The 22,573-nt window shown below is 58.4% G+C and overlaps 1 protein-coding gene across 1 annotated transcript in view; it reads right to left on the bottom strand.

The window, feature by feature from the left end:
• Positions 1 to 22,573, bottom strand: part of GLI2 (GLI family zinc finger 2) — a 234,802-nt gene that overhangs the window by 26,904 nt on the left and 185,325 nt on the right. Inside the window, exons 4-5 of the mRNA XM_045559177.1 lie at positions 9,395 to 9,597; positions 5,750 to 5,935 (exon numbers count right to left, since the gene is read on the bottom strand). Of these exons, the coding sequence (XP_045415133.1) occupies positions 5,750 to 5,935; positions 9,395 to 9,597 (389 nt within the window). The remainder of the gene's footprint in view (positions 1 to 5,749; positions 5,936 to 9,394; positions 9,598 to 22,573) is intronic.

The raw sequence follows: 22,573 nt of genomic DNA, 5'->3' as shown, positions 1-22,573 counted from the left end.
ATGTTTGGATTCCCACCCTCCCGTGTGCCCCTAAGAGGAAACAGGCGAAATCTGACAGCGATATTCATCTCTGTTGTGCCCGCCCCTCCAGGGAAATATGTTTATTAATGCGCCTCTTCCCCTGATAAATTACTAAACAGAAAGCAAAGCCTGGCACTCATTTCCACGGTTCCTCCTGTGATTTATGACTGGGAACACGGCAGAGCATCCACCCGTGGATGCGCCTGTTTTAAGGCTGGTTGGCCGCCGGTGACCGGCCACCTGTCCGCCCTCACCCAGGCAGATGCCCGACACTACCCACTCCTGTCGCCACCTGCCTCTGGACCCTGCTCCACCCACTGGTTTTTTCTTTTGCTCACTCGTGCGCTCGTTTGTTCATCCGTGTGCAGGGCTGCATGTGCCAGCCACTGGCTGGGCGTCGGGGAACGCAGGCAAAGGGGCCCCCGGCCCTGCCCTCACCAAGCTGCCCACTAGGTGCGAGACGAGGACGGTGCCACCTGAGCGGGATTGCCCTAGGGGACCCCAGCGTGCTCAGGAGGGAGGGTGGTTGCTCTCCCGGGCAGCGGGGAGAGCAGGGGATGCAGGAACAGGCCCTGGACTCAGGCCGACGTGGGCTCCGACGCTGCCTGGGCACTCTGAGCTGGGTGGCTTTCCACAAGTCGCTGCCCGTCTCCCACAGAAGATGGGCTGCTGTGGGCTGGTGACCAGTGTGTCATCCGCAGCAATGGGTGGATCTCTGTGGCATCAGGGCTGGGGAAGCCCTCAGGGCCTGCGGACCCAGGAGGCTGGGCCGAGGGGCAGCAGGAGGGAGATTTGTCATGGCAGCAGCTCTCAGGTGCCTTCTCTGTGCCAGCTGCCGTCCTTGGCACAGAGCCGGGATGCACCGCACAGGGGACAGCAGGACACAGCCTGGTCGTGGGGCTCGAGTGCCCTGATTGACACCAGCTAAGGAGCATTCCCAGCGCACCGAACCCTCTAGCCCAGAATTTTCTGGAGTCGCCGAGGAGATGCTCTAAGGAAAGGCAGCTTGAGGACCTTAGTGCACCTGCACATGGCCGTCCACAGCCCCTTTGCCCCCTCTCATGGGGGAGCAGCAAGAGCCGAGGCCTCGGATCCGGCAGGCGTGGCGTTAAGGCCATCCGGCACCGTTGCCCAGCTCTGTGCTGAAGACAGCGACGCCGAGGGCCCTGGGCCGTGGCCCCTCACCTGGGAAGTGGCTCTGTCATGCTGGTTAGCGGACGGGTTACCAGGTGACCCACAGACACCATTCAGCCCATACACGGCAGCCCCGCCGCTCTGGGACCTGCGGCCTGGTCTCTGCCTCAGTCTCCCCTCCCGCCCAGGCAGGGGTTCCTTGCCCACGTGGGCCTCCGGCAGCCCCTCCAGCAGCATTTCCTGCCTCTCTGTGGCGTGATCAATGTAATTGGTTTCTGAAACCCCCCCGGAACCACGGGCAGCATAAAGAACGGGAGTCAGGATGGAGGTGACATCCGAGTCAAATTAGTGTCAATATGACAATAAAATATACAGCTCGGAGGAAATATGGGCTGTAAACAGACAACACTTCAATCGGAAACATTTCAATCTTCTCAATGTGGTGAGAGCGGGGGCAGGGGGGCCGTGGTGGCTGCTGTGCTCTTGTTAAATCACCGATATTCAACAGCATAACACGAGAAAATTCCATTTTAGGGCCCGGGTGACAACCGGCGAATCCCCTGCTCCCCAGAGAGCGGCTGGGCAGAATGACGACCTTGGATTTCCTGAGTGGTTTTCTATCACCTTCCCACGTGGCAGCCCGCCTCGCCTCCCTGCTGTGAGTCAGCCGCCCTGGAGAACAGGGGGAAAGGGGGCTTCACTGACCACCCGGAGGCCAGAGAGGGTGGGCTTTCGCCGGAGCAGGGAAGTCCTTTGTCCTCCCACCCTCTGGCTCAGTGCACTCCCGAGGGCCAGGGCGCGGCGTTCCAGCCCCACCAGAGCCATCCGCGGCCGCACCGCCCTTCTCCCACCGTCTCCCACCCACCAAAGGGCGGGGGCACACGCCGTCCCAGTGAGACTATTTTAGGCTCAGCGGAGACAGGGGTATCCTCCTCAGATATGATCAGGTTTTCCATTTCAGGCAAAGAAACACAAAGTTCTATTTTAAGATCCATTTTTCAACCCAAAAAGGTGAGTCTATTAAAAATGTATTATTAAATACACAGTCATGCACGTGGCACTCGGCTAAGGTAAAAATTGTGCTGGTGGCTTGAAAATGAGTGGGGTGGGGACAAGGCCCTGTGGGATGAGGACTCCTGTGACATTCCTACACCTCTGCCCTGCTTGCTGCCTTGCCTGGCAGAGCCCGTCTCCATGCGCTTGGCTGGACATCCAAAGACGCTGGAAAGTTCTCTCCGCAACAGTGCTCCCTCCTTTCAGAACACAAAGGAAGGTGGGGTCACTGGGTGGCAGATCAGGGTGGGCACTCTTTGTGCCCCCAGGGAGCTTACACAGAGCAGCCACGCTGGAGCAAAAGCCACGAGGGCAAGACTGCTGCTCCTGCCATGTCCCCAGCACGTGGCAGGTGCTCAGTGTGTGTATGGGAGAGGGGCGGAGAGAGGAGGCCTGCTCTCCCCAGCTGCCCACAAGCTCCCAAGACTCCCTGCGCTCTCACAGAGCTTACATGTTCAAGGTCATTCTATGGGTGGCTCCCTGGTGTGAACACACATGTCCTCTGAAGACCCAGGACCCTTCCACAGGCCTCCTGAGCCGCCCTGCCAGTGCTGTGTGACAACTGACATGGTTTTCGATGTGCCGGTGCAGAGCAGAAAGAAACTAGCTGGGAAGACGTGCTCACATTCGCTACTGGGTGGTCTGAATCTTCCCAGGAGGAACCCTCTGCAGACCTGCACCGCCGGGACTGCCGAAAACATGGGCGCTGGCGGGGCCTTCTCCGGCCCCCATGGTCTGTGGGAGAGGAGGGGGCCGGGGGACACTGCAGCGGCAGGTCTGGGCTCGGCCGGCTGGGGCCTAAACGGTGTCCGGCTCTCTGAGAAGCTGACGTAAGACATCTGCGTAGGCACGGGAGCTGAGTGGAAGTGCCTAGAGCCTTTTTAAAAGCTGGAGCAAAAGTTCTGGTTCTAGTTTAAACTGGTTTGGAAAAAAAATGTAGGCACAAATACAGGAGATAATCCTGGATTGCAACTGTTGGGCATAGAGGGAGAAAAGTCATTTGTTCCTGAAATCCATGGTAAGGAAACTTCCCCACCCCCACCCGTGCTGAGCCGGGGAACTGACATCCCTGCTCAGGCTGAGTCTGGAATCTGCATCCTGAGCCAGGCGGTTCCCCAGGCGGAAGCGGAGAAGGTCCGGCGGGTGTGGGCGTGATGAGTTAACCAGAGGCGGTGACGCAAGCTGGGAGCGCTCCCGCCCACTGGTGAGCTCACCTCCTGCCCGGCCTCTGGAGCCCCAGCCCCAGATGCTGCCAGATACTGAGCTGCCCCGGAGAACAGAGCTGTTCCCCAGCACCCCCTTCCAGGCTCCCTGCAAGCCGGCAGCTGCTGCCCAGAGCAGTTTCTTCCCTGGCCAGTTCGCACCTTTCCATTCCAAGCTGCTCTGTAAGCGCCACTCACTCACTCACTCACCCGAGGAACACAGAGGGCCTGTTCCTCGCCAGACCTGCTCCCACACCCGGCGGTGTGGCCATCTGGCCACACATAAGGAGAAGTGCCAGCCAGTTCCAGCTGGGCGCCTTGGGTCCTGCTGGTGCCGTGGTGCTGGCTGGTGGCCCCAGAGGCCTGGGGCTGGATTCAGGTGGGGTCTCGGGAGAAGGCCTAGGACACTGTGCAGGCGTTTGGGGCCTGCAGATGGGGCGCTGTGCGGCAGGACGGCACTGTGCAAGCGGGGAGAGACCGGGCTGGCGAGGAAGGCCGCCTGGCTGGGCTCTGAAGTCTAAATTTCATCCTGGGGGCTGGGAGGCGGGATGGGGGAAGGGGTGCAAGATGGGGCTGCAGGATGCCAGGCAGCCAGAAGGCAGTGCTGGGAGGGTGGCAAATAGCTGGCTGGCCCAGGAGGCTGACAAGCCGTACCTGGCAGGCCTGGGGGCGGGATGGACAGGGAGATGACAAGGGAAAGGTGTCGGGGGTGGGGGCCCGCAGCCTGGGCTTGAGCAAGTGGTGGACAGCAGTGCCGACAACGGAGCAACACGATCCTGTGCAAGGGTGTGGACTGAAACAGGGAAAGGGATACTGGTGGAAAGAGGCTGGAACCAGCATTAATTGAGCACCTACTGTATGCCAGGCACTGGGCCGGATTCACACATGCGACCTCATCCAGTGTGTGTAACCCACATGGCCGCAGGGCTCAGGATTGCTGCCCTACTCTGCTTGGTCAGATGGTCACCACCTCTGGGCCCAGCTGCCACAGCGAGGACAAGGTGCAGCCAGGCGCTGAGCAGGGTCTGCCCCGTGGCCGCCTCACTCCCTTCCCCTGGCACGGTGGGGCCTGGAGCTCACTGCATGGGCTGCTCAGGTGCACTGGAGACAGTGCACCCCGGGGAAAGCAGAGGAGGGGGGTGACAAACAGGGCGGGGTGTGGAACCCCCAGGTGAGGCCTGCGGCAAGTCACTTGATGCTGGGAAGCTCTGCTTGCTCATCTTAAAGTGTGGGGGCGGGTGTTGAGTTTTCCCACCCCTCCCCACCGCCCTGACAGGGGCTCCGTGCTGACCTCAGGGGCCACAGGCGTCTCTGTGAAATGCAGCGGTGAGGATGGCACTTGGTGGAAGGGAAGGGCACCAAAACTTCATCCACCCAGGGCACCTGACCTCTGACCTCGCCAGAGGTCCCTGCCTGCAGCCTCCTCATCTCAGTTACTGACACCCCGTCCTCCAATCACTCGGACCCAAGGCCCTGGGGCCGACCTCGACCCCTCTCTTTCTCTGACTCCACATTCGACCTGGGGCTTCACGATTCCGTCTGAAACACGACCAGTTCTCCCCACCTCTGCTCACAGGACCCCGACTTCCACCTCGCCCTACATCCACTCCCAGGTCAGCACGGAAGGAGATTCCTTTGAGGATCAGTCAGATGTCTGTTCTCCTCTGCCCAGCTCTGGCTCACTCCGGTGACAGCCAGTCTTTTCCAAGGCCTAACTGGCCGGCACGACCAGCCCCAAAACTTGGGCCTCACCCTTGCTCCTACCCCTCACTTGCTCCACCCGCCACACTGGCCTCCTGATTGTTCTTGGGCATGGCAGGCAGAGAGCTGCCTCAGGCCCTTTGCACTTGCTGTGTCTCTGCCTGGAGCTCTCTTCCCCCAGACTTCTGCCCGGCTCCCTTCCTTCAGTTCTGTGCTTCCATACTATCTTCCCAAATACACATTCCCAGTGGTGCTTCCTCCGACTTCCTCATTCCATAGTGCACCCCCACCCCACCCCTGCTTTGTTTCCCTGGTCCATTTACAATCAGCACTTTGGTACCTAATTTCCCAGTGCTGTGAGTGACCGTTTCTCCCCAGCCCACTCTAAGTTCCACAGAGGCAGGGAAGAGCGTGTTTTGTTTGCTGGCCAGTGGTGACTCGGTGAGTGTTGTCCCCAGGCTCCGCCCCCTGTGGACGGCAGTCGAGGCAGGCATCGGGGTCTGGCCCAGCCTCTCCTGAGGGCCCCTCAGCCCCAGTGGGAACAGCGAGTGCCCCCCTTTGCCTCCGGGGGCACCCGTCAGCCCACATCCTCGGTGCCCCCCGCCCCGCTTGGCGCCTTCCCCTGGCCCAGCACTCACCGTCCACGGGGTTGAGGTAGTCGTGGAGATGGGGCGCACCGGCAGCACCCCCACTCTGCATCAGCAGGTCCCCGTACGGCGCGGGGTGGCCCGCCATGAGGGTCATCTGGTGGTAATAGTCTGAGGGGTTGGTGCCTGGGGCAGGGAGGCCGAACAGTCCCCTCTCCTTAAGGTGCTCCTGGGCCACTGTGGGCGGGAGAGAGAAGCTGTCAGAACCCGGCACTGGCCTCACCGCCTCCCGCCAAAGGGAAGCACAGAGAGGGGCACGGCCGCCCTGCGGGTCCCCCTGCCCACCCCCTCCCCCCTCCACCCTGCACGGGCCGGCTCAGCCAGCGCGGGCTCGGGTCCCCCTGCAGATGAGGGAGACCAGACCCCGGCCTCCGCTTTCCTCAGTTTCCTCAAATTCATAAACAACCTCCCGCTTCTCCATCCAGGCCCCTCACAAGCCCCGAACCCCAGGCCGACAGGCTCCACAGGCCAGCAGAGGGTTCAGGGCAAGGAGAAGACGCACACGGGGGCGCCATGGCGCAGGCGGCTGGGCCAGGCCGGGCTCTGCCTGAATGTCCAGGGCGAGGTCGCTGCCGAGGGCTCCGGGCCTGACCGGATATAACTCACCTGCCAAAGCCCATCTGCTCCCTGTCCCGTTGGTGCAAAACCTCAGAACCTTGCAGACAGCCCTGCCCAGGGCTTAGGGAAGAGGCAGGGAAGGCCCACATTCCGAGTGAAGGAGGGGGCTGGCCCTCGGCAGTGTGGCCTCAGGGGATGAAGGGGAGCTTGGAAACCAAACACACTGAAAGTCCTGTTTTTTACCAGGTGTGCAAAACCGGGAGGTTTGAACCTGGAGTGCAAGTTACTAGCCACTGTGCTCCATGGCCTCTCGGCTACTACTCTCCGCAAATACTAAATGAGTTCCCTTACGCACTCAGCAGAGAGGAAACCAGTCAGTGGAGTCGCCATCCTCCTCTTCCTCCTTCTCTCTGTCTCCTGCTGTGACTCTGGGGGACCTGGCCTCCAGACAGGATGACCACCCACGGCCTCTGCCTGCCCTGGCCCTGCCTGAAGTGCCCTCCTCACCCCCCTCCTCGCTGGCCCAGCTCCCCGGAGCCTTCCTGGAGATCCCGTGTGCCCCAGGACACACACAGTCTGGCAGAAGCTGCTCTGGACCAGTGATGAGCTTTCCAGGCACACACGGGCAGGTCTGGGGCTGGCACTGTGCAGGGCACACACAAGGACTCGAGTCAGAGCACCTGACGGAGCTTTCTTGAGCCTGATCTGCTCTAGTCACTGGGTAGCTGGGTCCAGGGCCAGCAAGGCCTCAGGCTATCTGGTCTACCCCTGACGGGCCATGGGAATTAGCCAGGTCCTCTCTGGTGTTGAAGCTGTCCCTGCTGTCTCCTGGGGCTGTGGGCAGGAGAAGTGGGTGTTCCAGGAGCTACCCCAGTGTTTATTGCACACAGGCAGGGAGTGGTGCCCGTCAGCTGACAGCCTCTGCCAGGGGCAGCCCCGTCTCGCCGCTCAGCTCTGCGCGGGCCACACTGCGGTCAGCAGAGACTGCAGTGTTCTTGGTTCCTGAACGTGTCTCGGAGGGCGCTCCCTGCCTCCCTTCCTCCCACGGACATGTCTCGGCCCACGCTGGCCAGGAGCCCTGTCACCATACACATTAGTTTCCTGGGGCAGCTGTAACCGCTCAGCGCAAACTTGGTGTTAACTGGTGTTAAAACAATAGACTTTTATTCTGTCATTGTCCTGAAGGCCAGAAGTCTGAAGTTAAGTACTGGCAGGGCCACGCTCCCTCCGGAGGCTCTAGAGGAAGAGAGTTCCTTGCCTCTTCCAGTTTCTGGTGGTTGCCAGCCTCCCTGGCTTGTGGCCACCTCACTGCCATCTCTGCCCCTGTCTTAACACTGCCTTCTCCTCCGCACCTGCCTGGGTGGGCACAAATGTGTCTGTCTTCTCTGGGAGTCTCTTACAAGGAAACTGCCACCGGATTAAGGGCCCATGAGATAATCCAGGATGACCTCCTCGGCGCAGGGTCCCTAAGTTAATGATATCTGCAAAGACCCTTTTTCCAAATGAGGCAACACTCACAGGTTCAAGGATTAGGGTGGATATATCTTTTGGGGGGCACCGCTCAGCCCGCTATGCCATGTGTGGGCGTTAATGGCAGGGCAGCACTTGGGACCAGACTTTCATCCTTGCGCTCCCGGCCAGCCCTTTGCCAGCTGGGCCACCAGGAGTGATGTGGCCCAGCCCAGGCCCACTGTCCCCGAGACAGCAGCTCGGCGTGGGGGCAGCACAGCTTCCAGGGCACCCCAGTTTGGCCAAGGCCACTCAGGGGATACAGGTGATATTCAGGGTTGGAGGCCGGGGCTGTGGCCATCTCAGAACGGCACCACACTCTGGCCGGCCGTTTTCAGGCCCTGTGGCTGCAGCCATTCACCTTGTCTGGTTTCTCTTTGGTGAGGACCAGGCAAAGTGTAACCCTCCCTGCTAGAAAGGGGGCCTTTCTGCACGGCTGGGGGCTAGAAGCCTCCTCTTCATTGCGAAACTCCATCCTGCACCTTCTCAGAGCCAGGCCCCTGCTTCTGCTCACGGTAACACCTATGAATGAGCTGGGAGGGGACACATTCCTCCGGGGGAGAATGGACGTAGTGACAAGGGACCCACTGGGACCATGTTTCCCAGAGCCTCTGCCCATGGGGGTCACAAGTGCATGCTGCAAACGTCCTCTAGCCTGGGAGGTAGGCTCGGCTGGGCGTATTTGAGGACACAGCTTGGTTGCTTTCAAGGCTGGGAACAATGAGAGCTCACACAGCGCTGTCGGGCAGTGCAGGGCAGTGGGTAACATCCACGCCATGCTGGGGGTGGGATGCAGTTCCCAGGGAGACAGCGTGGGCAGGGCCGGCTCCTAAATGTCCTGTGTGTGTGTTAGAGAGTCGGGTGGGGGCTAGAAGTGTAAAACTTCAGATCTGAAAGACATACTTTGTACCATGTGACCCTGCCCCTCTCTGGCTCAAATTAATTGCACTGGGGGTGGCCATCTGATCTCTGAGCCAGGCCAATCAATTCTTTCTCTCAAGCAGCCAAACAGAAAGACACAAAGCCATAGGCTTCTCCCTGGAGCCTGGGGACCTGGGATGCCACTTTGTGGCCACCTGTGTTGACCTACAAGGGGCAGATAAAGCAGAGATGCAGGCAGCAGCCAGCCCGCTCTGGCTCCCTCCTGCCTGGCACCCCCTCCCTCCTGCCCCCGACACCACCTTCACTCAGCACCAGCCTCTGCACACTCTGGGTCACTGCAGCCAACGATTCTCACCTACACAGGACCTGCCTGGACAGACGCTTCCCACTATTATGATGATAAATCACATGTGCTTTGCATGCAAAAGGGTGCTTATGAAGGGCTCTGTAATGAGCACAGAAACCCGTGGCCCCCATCTCTCAGCTTTCACCGTTCATTTACTTAAAAACCTGTTGTTCGGGGGTAGTGGGAAGGGACGCCAGCCTGGCCTCTCTCTGAGGGCACGGAGGCTGGGGAGTCAACAGCGTGAGAGTGAGCAAGGCTGGCTGTGCTGACAGAGCGCGGGGCACCCGCCGGGCCCCGTCCAATGCCCCAGCTCCCCCTCCCAGCCCCCAGGCCCCACTCACCGTCCGCGGGGCTGAGGCCCCGGGCTGCAGAGATCATGGAGAGCGTGGGGCTGCTGTGCACGGAACGGAGGTAGTGCTCCATGTGGGGGTTCACATACGGGTGGGGGGCGTTGAAGGGGGACTCCCCAGGGCCGGCGGGGTGTGGGGAGAGCCGGAGCAAGGAGATGTCGGAGATGACAGGGCTGCCGCTCAGGGTGGGGGGCCTGCAGAGACAAAGGGCAGGGGTCTGAGAAGGAGGACGCAAGGGGAGCGTGAAGACTTCCCAGAACAATCTGCACCTTGTATTTGACGTGCCGACATCCCCTGGTCACCTATAAATTCAGGTCTCAACTTTAGAGCATTGGCCGGCGAACGTGGACTGTGAGCTGCACGCTGGTGCAGGCACCCCCAGCCCCGCCCGGGCCGTCCTGCCGATGGGACTCTGCATGCATGACTCGAATAGCCAGAGCTCGGGCCACTCACACATCCGGGGTGCACCGGCTGCCCCAGAGTCTCCTCAGGGCTGGGCACAGGCGTACATGCTAGAAACATAGGAAAAACATGCAGGAAAACAGTAACACCAGGGGTAAGACACAAAGAGCTCATATTCCTAACAGAATATATGAAAAACAGAGGAACTGGGAGATGCCCTGCAGCTGGAGGACTTTTGGCTTCAGTTGGACAGTCACTGGTATGACCCACCCAGCCCCAGGACGAGCTATGAAGCGGAAGATCTGGATTCAAGACGAGTTTTGAAATTGGTGAGCCGTGACTAAAATTTTGGAATATCATTCTAGCTCTCCTCACACGGAATTCTTCTAGTGCTAACAGAGCTCCCCTTCTTGATGCCCAGCGGTCCAGCGTGCAGCTGGCTTGATCCCTCTGGCCTGGGCTGGCGTGGCCGGGGCCCACCCTGTGTCCCCTGGTCTGTGTGCCCACCAGGAGGTGCTAGATCTGCTCAACATGACCAGGGGCCCTTCACGCAGGCTCAGGCTTCTAACGTGGCTGCAGGGGTATTTTGAGGTCATTTACTCCAAAACTCACTCATTAACGATGAATCAGACTTTATGGGAACCACAACTAAGTCACTCACAACCAAATTTACTAGATTTCACTTTTTTTTTTTTTTGAGACAGAGTCTCGCTCTGTTGCCGGGGCTAGAGTGAGTGCCGTGGCGTCAGCCTAGCTCACAGCAACCTCAAACTCCTGGATCGCCTTAAGCGATCCTACTGCCTCAGCCTCCCGAGTAGCTGGGACTACAGGCATGTGCCACCATGCCCGGCTAATTTTTCCTATATATATTTTTAGTTGACCAGATAATTTGTTTCTATTTTTTTAGTAGAGGGGTCTTGCTCTTGCTCAGGCTGGTCTTGAACTCCTGACCTTGAGTGATCCTCCCGCCTTGGCCTCCCAGAGTGCTAGGATTACAGGCGTGAGCCACCACGCCCGGCCAAGATTTCACTTTCAATTCTTCAGAAAATAGGAACTCTTCATGATTAGACGCAGCACAAAGAAAAGAGTATGTGTTCGAATCAGACACACCTGGGATAGGATCTCAGCTGAATCACAGCAAGCAAGTCATTGAACTTTTCTAAGCCTTAGTTTCCTCATCTGTAAAATGGGGATAATAGCGTCTATTTCACACAATTATCGTGAAGATGAAAGTCCTCAAAACTGTGCCTGAGACACAGTAAGCAGTCAAGAAAGGTGAGCTGTGATTAGAGCACTAGCACCCCACTTTGAGGGCAAATCCAGAAGCACCTGGGAGGCCCCCAAACTCTTCCTGTTGGACTAATGCTGGATGTGTGAAGGGCATTGCTACAAGTAGTTCTTCCAGAGAGGAAATGATTGTCCGCTGGCTGTTCAAACCAGAGGTAATTACTGATTATGTTCAACAGCACATGAAACTGGGACCCACACAGGTGACATCCAGATGTCTTCACATCTGGGTCTCACAAACCTCCCCCTGGGAGGCTGCTCCCTGGGCCTGGAGATGAGCCTTTTGCTACGTGGTTTTCTAGCTTTGGCAGCTGTGCTTGCTCTGGATGTGCAGATCCAATGAACCTGCCCAGCCACATCCACGCATCTGCGTTTGTGCCTGGACCAGTCCTTGACCTTGCTGGCAAATTACTTCTCATCCCCGTCAGGCCAGCAGGGGACTCCTTGGTGACACCCTCCCCGAAGCCTCTTCTGGCACAAGATCCCTTCCCTCTGCCCCCCAGGGTGCACCGTTATGGTCTGAGGCCGACAAATCCATCTCCCGGGGTTACTGGGCTCTGCTCAGCACCTGGCGGGGAACTGGCACCTGCAGGTGCTCAGAGGTACCTTCAGCATCGGTGACAGCTGCATGTCTGTGTGCCAGGCACTGTGCAGGGGTCAGGGGAGCCTGCAGAGTAAGTCACGAGTCACAACCTCAAGATGTTCTCACTCACAGGCTGCCTGCAGAGGGACCCTGTCCACCTCCGGGGGAACTGCATTAAATGTGGGGGCTTAAGAGATGGCTTTATTTAGGGCAGGGGCTGCTATGTGTGCCTGGGAGAGAAAAAACAGAACCAGACTGATGCACCCTCTCGCCAAGGGCGGGTTGGGCCCCACTGGCTCTGGCCTATGACCTCGGCAGGATGGAGACTAACATTCCTGCCACAGGAGAGGCGTTTTGCGACAAGAAGACTTGGAGAGAACATCATCTCTGTGTGGCTCCTGGGGACAGACGTGGGGCTGAAGGACAGAGTTCTGGAAGGCAGCATGAGTATGGCTCAGTAAAAGGCAGCGAGTCCACTGGCCGGGAGAACAGCTGAGGCACCTCCCGTCCTCAGTTTCCCTGACCCTCCCCGGGACACTCCAGGCAGGGCAGATTCCAGAGCTTGCAGGATGCTGGCCGGGGTTTGAGGTCACAGCAGCCTGCGGGCACTGAAGCTGGTTGCCCTAAGTGGCCCAGGCCCCAGAAACGCCAGCCTCCCTGGCACCAGGGTCACCCTGTGGGTGTGCCGACTACAGCGGAGGACCCAGAGACAGCCGGTGATCGCATGGGGATTTCAAGCAACATGTTGAGGCCACACAGCAGTCCCGGTCTGTCTGAGGTGACCCAGATTCCACTGCGGGATGAGCCTTACCGGAGAGGACCTGGAGTGAGGCGTCGTCATGGCAACATGCACACCACTGCCTCATAGCAACTCCACCAACCTACACAGCAGGTCCTCCTGGGACCACAGCTGCTCTTTCTCGGATGCTGGGCCCCATCCCAGGGCCCAGCGGAGAGTCCCCACGCATGCTGGGTGTCCCCCGTGCCAGCGAACAGACTGTGCCGTGGGGGCCTTGCCGGGAGCGGTGACTACTAGTGACATCTCAGCCACTGCTTCAGGCCGACCCCCAGCGGCACCTGCTTTTCTCGTTCCCTTTCCACACCGTCGTGCTGAGGGCCCCCCCTTGATCTGAGCCGTGGCCATCCAGGCCGTGACTCTGGCCAGGCGGACTGGAGGAGACAACCTTTAGGATGGGCACGGCCGCCAGCCCTGTGAGCTCAGTTTAAAACATGGCCACAGTCTCCTACGTCACAGATACACACGTGTGCCCTCGCACACTCCCGGGCCATCATCAACCAGGTGACAGAGCCAGCCTCCTGCAAGCTGCTCAGCTTGGACGCTCCTCGCGTGCCCGGCCTTCCCTGCCTCAGTCCGGCTCGGCTCGTCTGCGCCACTCCCTGCCCGTCGCTCTTGCATCTGTTCTCACTCCCCACGGGGCTGTCCTGAGGACTGGCTCTGCGCCCAGGGGCCTGAAGGGGGCTCAGAGCCCAGGTGGAAGGGCAGCCCCAGGGTCGGCTGAGCGCAGGGCAGTGTGGCAGGAGCAGCTCCTTAGCTCCGCCTGGGAGGGTGGAGGAGGGCTCCTCAGTGAAGGTGACACTTGGGCTGGAGCCTGAGGGATGAATAGGCGTTGGTGAGGAGGTGAGGAAGTGCGATACAAAGGGAAGCAGCATGTGCAAAGAAAGCCCGGAGCACAAAGCCGTGTGTGTGAAGGTTATCCTGGGGGCAGGGCACAGTGCACAGAACGCTTTAGGCTGGGTCCATACTGAACCCGCTTCCCTTCTTCTGCTCTGGGCAGGGGTCGTGTGACCGAAGCCCAGCTGCTGAGAGCATTCCCTGTGATAGCATTCTCTAGCACCATGACCAGTGCAGGGATCGGCATGTGCCCCGGACAGCAGCTTTGGCTGGAGTCTCTGGGAGAGAAGTTCTCTGTGTCCACAGGGGCTACCAAGCTGGTGGGCTATAAGCACAGGGCCACAGGGGCCTCATGGGGACAGCCCAGGAGAGGAGGTGACACAGAGAACATCAGAGCTCAGAGATGAAGAACTGGTTTCTCGATTTGAGCCCCTTGCCTAAAGCTCACACCCTTGGCTGTTTCAGTTATCTGAGCTAAGATGTTTGTTTGTTTGTTTGTTCGAACCACTTGCAGCTGAGTTTTTCTGTCTCATGAACGCCGAGACCTGTGAGGGCAACGCCTGACTCATACAGTCCGGGCCCGGCATCCCACGGGGCAGACCTGAGCCGCAGCTGCTTGGGCCTGTCCAGCCTCCGGCCTGCAGGGCTGGAGGACAGGGTCCCAGGCCACGGCTGCTGAGGCTGGCGGGGGCAGCTGTGCAGGTCCTTCTGTGTCCGGGCATGAGGCACAAGCAGGGCGCTCCGGGTAAGTAGACCAGCCGACTGAAGCCCCTCCTTGCCGTGTCTTTGTGTGCACGTGTGTGTTGCACATATTGGTGACCAGCAGCAGCCTGGGGCGGGAGCCCGGCCTCGCAGGCTGACAGTCGCAGCGGAGGACACTGCGCTTCCTCCCGATGTCAGCTCTGGCCTGCTGGCAGGGACTGGGTCCTCACCCCGGGAGGCTGGGTACAGCCAGGAAAAGTCTCTCCTTCGCAGGATCCTCCTTCTTCCCTCCGTCCCTCCCTCCCTAGTGCGGGATCCCTGGCAGAGCCCCTGGACGGGACTTCAGGCCTGGGCCCAAGGCCAGCACGGAGGCTGGGAGGTAAGAGGAAAGGAGAAAGGGGAGCATGGACAAAGTGAACCGAGGTGTAACTGGACGGCTGCTGTGCTGGCTGCGTGGATGCTGCCATGGGAAGCTGCTGCTGCTGCTGCAACGCTGTCAGCGTTTGCTGAACACCTGCCACGTGCAACACGTCCAGCAAGCCCACGAGGTGGATTTCATTATCTCCATTTTAAGGACCAAGAACCTGAGGCTCAAGGAAGTCACATGACTTGCCCAAGTGGCAGAGCTGGAGAGGGAGTCAGGATGAGCAGACTGACATCCCTAATGGTCCACCGAGGCACAGGCTTCTGCTTGCCCCGACTCACTGTCTCTGTCCTAGAGAAGCCCAGCATGGTGGTCCCTTCACAGATGCCACCTCAGCCGGTCCCCACGCTGACTCTGGGAGCAGTGCAGGTTGAGGGGGTCAGAGCCTGCACTTTGAAGTCAGACTGACGTGGGTGTGAACGTGGCTCTGCCACAGCTGTGGCTTTGGTGCCATCTGCTCTGAGCTTCAGTGTCCCCAGCCTGCAGGAGGGGGCAGCTGTGAGGTGGGATGAGCCAAGGACAGGAGCGTGCGTGTGGCACCAGGCACTCTGCAGACGCTCAAGCAGGGCTCACCCCTGTCACATGCAGCAGATGAGCAAAGGCAAGCAGCTCAGAGGGTGGAGAGACAAAAGGAGACGCCACGGTGATGAGAACCCTGCACAGCCATGGGTAACTTAGCGCCCCAACGGCTGGGCCTGAGCAAGCACGCCCGAGCCCTGGAGTGGGGCCTGTCCCTGGAAGCTGGAACCATGGCGACAGGTACCTAGAGGGCATGTGGCTTCTGCTGGGAGAGAGGGCTGAGTAAGACGTCGGTGGTGGGAGGAGAAGGGAGGGCGTCTGACCCACGGCACAGCTGAGCCGAGGCGCAGGGGCAGGAACTGACGTGCTCCTTAACGTGGTGACAGGAAGGGAAGGAAGCGCAGGGATTGGGGCCCCGCACCCCACCCATGGCGCCTGCTTGGAGACGCTGAACAGCGCGGAGCTGGGGGTGCTGACTCACCATGGTGGGGCTCGAGCCCCCCGGGGTTTGCTCTCCCACTCAGGGGTCAGGAGGAGGGACCCGGCCCTGGCATCTCAGAGATGAACTTGTTCAGAGATCTGCGATGCTCAGGGAGGTGTAGGCCCTTTGTGTCCCATTTCACAGACGGCTCTATGGAGACCCAGAGTGACGGTGGTATGGCCATGGCGAGGCCAGGGCAGCCGCAGTCAGGAACACTGGGACCCGAGTGCCGCAGACTGGCCTAGGGGCTGCTGCTGAACACGAGAAAGGGGAGGCCCAGGCACCTGGGGCTACGGGCCTCATAACCTCATCTCCCGCCGCTTCTTTGGTGACTTACGGCCTCAGCAGCCCCAGGAGAGATGCTGCAATCCCATATGGTGTGTCACCTGCCCTCCCTCCGCGTCCTATGACCACTCTCCGGTCCTGGGCACAGGCCATGCTTGCACCCCCAGCCATGCCCTTCCCCTCGGCATCCCTTTCCCCAGTGAAGCCCTGTTCTCCCCCACAGGTGGCAGCTCAGAGGCCCCTTGCCCAAGACGCCTCCCAGCCCCAGGTCAAGGTCAGGCCCCTCATTAGACAGTTCCTTCCTGCAACCCTGAGCACATCGATCTCAGCTGGTGACCAGGCACCCCCAGCCGCGAGCTCACACGTGGCCCATGTCCCAGTGGGATGGACAGCCCCAGGAGCAGGTGCCCAGTCTGCTGCTGCTCAGACTGCTTGCCCAGCGCCGGGCCCTGTGCCCATGGGGGCATGGAGCACACTTAGAATGTGCTGCTGAATGCATGAATGAAGCAGGGAGTGTGGCCAGAGAAGAGCAGACACTACAGCAGAAGACCTGAGACCCAGCTCAGCCCAGCTGAGCTCACACTAGCTGTGTGGCTGGGAGCAAACTGCACGCCCTCTCTGAACCTGATCCCTCATCTGCAAAGAACAATTATAATAGCAATCTTACAAATCCATCCCGCAGAGCAGAGGGAAGGCACACGTGGGGGGCCGATGACGGCTCCCAGAGGTGGGCCCCCGTCTTCATCTCCAGAACCTGTGAATGTGACCTTACGTGGAAAAAGGACTGGGCAGTTGTGACTAAGGGAGGACTTGGAGACGAGGAGAGTATGGGTCATCGGGGTGGGCCCTGCACGCACCACAGGTCCTTTCAAGAGAGCAGAGGGAGATTCGACAGAGAAGGCGAGAAGTCTGTGTGACAAGGAGGTAGAGATTACAGTGACATGGCCATGAGTGGAGGAGTGCTGGCAGTGCCAGGAGCTGGGAGAGGCGGGGACAGAGTCTCCCCTGGGGCCTCCGAGGGAGCTCGGCCCCACCGGCACCTTGACTTCAGCCCAGTGATGCTCACTTTGGACTTCTGACTCCCAGAACCATGAGAATAAGCTGTTGTCTGAAGCCACGGAGTTTGTGGTAACTGTCACCGCAGCCCGGGGCAACTAACAACGTGGAGGCAGATCGCACTGGCCTGGAGCCATCACCGTCTTTCTGAGACTGCACACGCTTAGCAGGCCTGCTCTGGTCCTGCTGGAATAACCCAGTCCCAGGAGGTGCTCCCTGCGGCAGGCTGGCAGGGACGGGGAGCCCTCTCCAGGCTGGGGTGCCCTTGGCAGAGGAGAGTGCCTGGGCCCCGAGTTCCAACCCCCGTGCCCACATGCCCTGGAACGTGCATTCCCACCCGCAGCCGGGATTACACAGTCACTGACTCCCGAAGCGGAATCCACCCCGGCACACGGCCCCAACACGCCAGCTCCGCCTGCCTCAGGGACTGCTGGCCTAGGTGCACCACCCTGCCTTTGGGCCACCATGCCTGCCACCCACCAGGATCACAGGGCCACGGGGTGGGGCAACAGAGCCTGGCAGTGGGGAGATCAGGACCTTTCTACTGCTGCTGAGCTGCTCCGGGCCAGGCACCCACTCTCTCAGAAACACGGGTGCTCTCTGGGGACGCTGACCTGCTAGAAAGGGAACCAAAGTCCCCAAAGCCTGCCCTTGCACCTCTTCCTCCCAAAACTGGAATTTCTTAATGCCAGGGCAGGGCGGGCACGTCTGCTCTCCCAGGGCCTCCTGAAGAGCAAGGCCAGCGCCTGCCATCCCAGACTTTACCAACAAATAGCAACAGAGCTCCAGAAAGCTCCTCTGCATGGAGTTCAGTCTCCTCTCCAAGGGTTTTGTTTGTTGATTTTGTTAGTTTTTTGGTTTGTTTTGTACGTGAAACTATACATTGGCAAGCTTGTGTGCCATGCTTCCCACACATGCATTTAAAAAGTTCCAGAAGTCAAAGCCTTTTCAAAACATACTGAGGGAGTTTGCATTCTTAAAGAGGTGTACAGCAAATTCTTTTAGAAAACACTGGAGAACTGCGCTCTCCCAAACTGGACCCCAGTCCATTTCCTGTGCCACTCTGCACGTCCCTGTGCGTCTGGGTGGCTGCCTGTCCATGTGGGGACTCTGAAAACAGGAGCTGGGGCCACAGCATCCAGCCGTTCATTGATGTGTACCTGTGTCCACACATCATTCCCGCCACCAGCTGATGTTCACTGAGCACGGGCCTCTGGTGGCACCAGGTGGGGAGCCGGGGGTCTGAGGAAGACTCTGCCAGGACCTCGCACACACTCAGGGGGCAGGTGGTTGCAAAGCTGACTCACAAGTGCTGCGCCAGGGGTGTGCCTGGTGGACCCTGCCATTCCCACGGTCTACCCTGACCCCACACATGCACAGTTCTCAGCAGAGCTCGTGAGTGCCCGTGAGGCCACTGTGACGGAAGGATATCAGGGTACGTACTACTGCTGCATGGGGTGCCCCAGGCCCAGCCACAAGCTCAGGAAATCACAGGTCCCCAACCCCATAGTTCCCATCAGTGCCTTGGCCAAATTACTATGTGGGGACCTATGTGATCACAGAGGGAGAGTGGACACTGACTGTCATCTGCAAACAGCAAACAAGGTGCTAAAGTAGGAAGAGGGGCAGGAGGAAAAGAATTTATCCTCTCTGCTGGTGCAATCTGTGCAGGCTTCCTGCAGGAGGGAGCATCTCAGCTGGGCCCAGACTCCCACAAGAGAATGGAAAGGAGGTGGTGAGAGTACTGGCCCAGCGTTCTGAGACAGGAGAATAGCTGCACACGGGGCAATAGCCACTACATTCCAAAGGCGGAAGGTCTGACCAGACACCCGGGTGGGAGGAGAACATGGTAGGGAAAGGCCAGTAACCTGCTCGACTTACTTTACAATAGGAACTTATCTGCATCCAAACTTGCCATCGGGAGAGTGAAGAGGCCAAGCAAGAGTTGGGAGAGGCCACGCAACACACATTACTACCTACAGAATGAGTAGCCTTAGTGTGCAAACTGCTTATTTCAAATCAGTGGGGAAAAGGCAACCCCGTAGAAAAATGGCAAAATAGCTGAACAGGCATTTGGGGAAACAACGGCCAATAAACCTAAGAAAGAACACTTGGCTTCATTAACAATAAGGGAGATATAAAATTAGAATCACAGGGAGATGTCATTTTGGCAAAAGTTAGAATGTTGAGGAAATCACCTTGGTGACAAGGACGTGGAGCAAGCCAAGCTCTCAGACTCTAGTGGTGGGAGTACGTGTTGGCAAAAACCACCTGGCAAAAGTCTCACAATGTCTGGGAGGGTTAAAACGTGACTACCCCGTGACTCAGCCACTCCATTCCCAGACACACATTGACTTTAAAGAACCCACCGTACGTGGAGCCCAGAGGATGACGCGAGAGTGTTCTGGCAGCAATGTTCAAATTGGCAAAAACACATCCCAAATGCCCGCCAACACAGACTGCGTCAGAGCAGTGAGAATAAATGAATTAAGGGCCCCCCTCCCGCATCAGTGAGCGACTCTGGAACATGACGCAGCGTGTGAAAGCAAGCTCCCAAAGGCAGCTGTAAGGACTGCGTTGCGACAGCGCAGAACAATGCGGAACTAAGCAGTGTGTTGGGGGGTCAGACACAGCGTAAGGTAAAACTGCCATGGATGGAAGGGCTGAGGGCCTCCAAATCCCAGAGAATGGAGGAGTGGGGAGGACACAGCGGGAGAGAGGGGAGAACCTGGGACCTTGAAGGTGTTGGCATGTCCCCAGTTTTTAGGCTGGGCAGGAGATGAGAGTGTATGTGTCATAATTACCTGGATATCTTAAACATGCTTTTGTTATTCTTCTGCGTGTCTTCAATACTTAATAAGACCAAATTTTTTTAAAAGCATGGCTGGGTGGAGGCAAGTTTCTGGTTAGAAGTTGGCTGAGTGCACAGAGATTCTGGGTGGGAAGTGGAGTGGCGTCTGGAAGTGTCTGAGGCTCAGCGGTGTCCCCCTGACCGGTCAGTGCACCCTCTTGGCCGCAACGTCTATCTGCGGCCCAGCATCCTCCCGGCCGGCCCCGGCCCGCCTGACCGCCTACTCTGGGACAGACACATTTCTGCACACACATCCCATCCATTTGACCCTCCGCGCACCCGCTCCCATCACAGACCCGGACACTCCACCAGACCCAGCCAAGCGCCAGCTTTCAGCTGTCACTCCCCACGCAGAGCCGTAATAAAGAAATCACTGTTTTCGGTTGACAAAGAGCAGATTTCTTACTAAGTAAACACTGCTGTTTTGGTAGGGAAATTAGGTTACAAAACTGAGCCTACAAAGGCGGCCATACAGATGGACCTGGTTACGGCCCAGCCGCAGAGTAACGGCGGCTAATCCCGTCGCCCACCCTTTACCAGAGCTCTCCCTTGGAGCAGAAGGGTAGGAGGGTTATCAGCTTTTGCAAACATAAAAATCAAAAAGCGTAAAAGACAAGAGGGAAAAGGACAAGACTTTTTCCCTAGCAAAGTGACGACGTGCTCAGAGCAGGGCTGGAGCCCAGCAGAGGCCCTGGGTTTGCTCCCCACGGTGCTGGGGGGCCCAGGGGACCGGCGGCCCTGGCTGATCTCTGGGGATGGGGGGGCCTTTCTCTGTAACAGGGGCCGTCCTTGGCCGAGCACTGCTGAGCTGAGTCTTCCAGAAAGTTACAGCCCTGGGTGGGAATAAGAAAGTAAGACACGTGGTCTTGGGAGTGGCGGGTGATGGGAGGCCTTCGCTAGGGGCCTGGGCTGAAGCAGTGAGAAGAGGCGTGGGTGGACGGGGCTGGACGGGGAGAACCCCTCCACGCTGAGAATTCTCCAACTCTGGCTGCGCCGGCCTAAGCTGTGTGTGGGGTTTCCTTTCCTGGATGCCTGTGGGAATTAGATGGAGAATCCGGAATAGTTGAGATAAACCTCCCCTTAGCGGTGGGCGTGCTGCTGATTTTCAGCCAGCTTTGGGGTCCATTCGTGTGTGCTTTGCAGAGGCTCCCTCCTCCTCAGTGGCTCGGGTGTCTGCCTGGAGTGGGGGCTCTGCACTGGCACAGGGGCAACTCCAAGAAGGCGGTGGGGCCCCCCACGGGCTGGGCCCAGTCTGCAGGTGGGGGTGGCAGGGGCAGGGCCCTGTGCCTCCTGCTGATAAACACTTTCTGCTCTTGCTTTTCTGGTGCTCTGGCCTCTCCCTGCTCCCCTTCCAGCACACCACCCCGCCATGGCCCAATTTCTGCCCTCCCCACCCCACCATGAGGTCTATGTGAGCAGCAAGACTGTGCCTCCTTGGGCCTGTGTCTCCAATGCCTGGCATGGGGCTGGCACATCACAGGCACTGGGTGAGTGTCCTTGGAAGAATGAGCACTAAGAACATTCTCCTACTGAGTCAACACTAGCACATTAACTGCCACATGAGTTGTATTTAACTCACGCTAGTTTTGAGGCTGGGGCTCACGAAGCATATGTAACACACATCTCTTCACCTCAAGAGCCATGTGAACTATTTTCCAAGTTGCACATAACTCATGCACAAAACAATAAAAAATAACAAATTTTTCATTAAACTAGAAAGCATCATTTTGTTTTCGAAGTTTTTATTTTATTTTCGTAATAAAACACCATGGCGCCAGTGAAAAAATATTTTTTCTAGTGTGGCAGTCAATGTGTTAAGCAACTCTGAACTCCTGCCACCTGGCTTGGGCAGGACAGGCCAAACGCACATTTTGGAAGTTCAGCACTTGGAAGAAGAAGGGGAAGGGGTGGGCTCCCGACGTGCCCAGTGTGTTTCTTCCCGGGGGGCACCGGGGCATGCGATCGGCCCTGCAGTGCTGGCCGCAGTGACAGAGGCTCGAGAGCATCAGCAATGACTGACCTGTGCAAGCTTGGGGACCCAGGGGCAGGGCGCTGCTCATGGGTTCCCTCAACACATGTTGACAGCGGCCAGTAGGAGTGACCCCAAGTGACAGCACTTGGGACATAGTGAATTAGGCTGAATGAATGAATGCATCTGGACACCAGCAACAGCTTCTAACCAGAGGGGACAACCCGAACGTGTGCAGTCTCAGAGGACTCCCCACCTCAGAGGCCCATCTACCCAACCAAGGCCTAGAATTTTGCTGTTGCTGATTCATTCCTTTGCCAACAGGGATAACACGCTGAAGCTCTGGGAACCGAGGGAAATCTTCCTCTCTGAGGACCATCACGGCACCGGGAAGAGGGCAGGCCTGCAGGTCAGAGCGCACTGACAAGCTCAGCAATCTTGGCAAGTTCCTGAATCCCAGAGCCTCCTGAGTCCTGGGAATCTCCACTTTTCTCCTCAATGAACTGAATACATCACCCACCCTATAGGTGCTGGGAGGACTGAGCAGGACACCATCAGCCCAGCACCCTGCAGGGTGCCTGGAAGGAAACGTGGGTTTCCTTCTGGTGTCAGTGTGGCAGTGACAAGAGCCAGGGTTTTCTGGAGCTCACTGTGCCCCATGTGTGGTTCCGCAAGCTTTATACACACTCACTTATCTAGTCCTCACCACCATTCCACGTGGGGTACTACTATATCCGCATGTCAGAGATGGGGAAACTGAGGCCTGTGGAGGCTTAGCAGCCAGCTCAGGGTCATAAAAGGTGTAAGTGGCACAGGTCGTATTTGAACCCCTGCCCCACCCCGTTCTGCCTATATCCTTGGGGTGTGGATGGGAAATGCCCAAGACAATCGGGGGCCGCTAAAGGACAGGAGAGGAGGGAGAAAGGTCACTTCTGAGCCTGCAAGACCTTTCAGCTGCAGCCTCTCTCCGAAGCCGCT

This window comes from Lemur catta, chromosome 8 (genome assembly GCF_020740605.2).
Source record: "Lemur catta isolate mLemCat1 chromosome 8, mLemCat1.pri, whole genome shotgun sequence".
NCBI lineage: Eukaryota > Metazoa > Chordata > Mammalia > Primates > Lemuridae > Lemur > Lemur catta.
The sequence above is the reverse complement of the archived record's forward strand: the minus strand, read 5'-3'. Positions and strand labels throughout refer to the sequence as shown.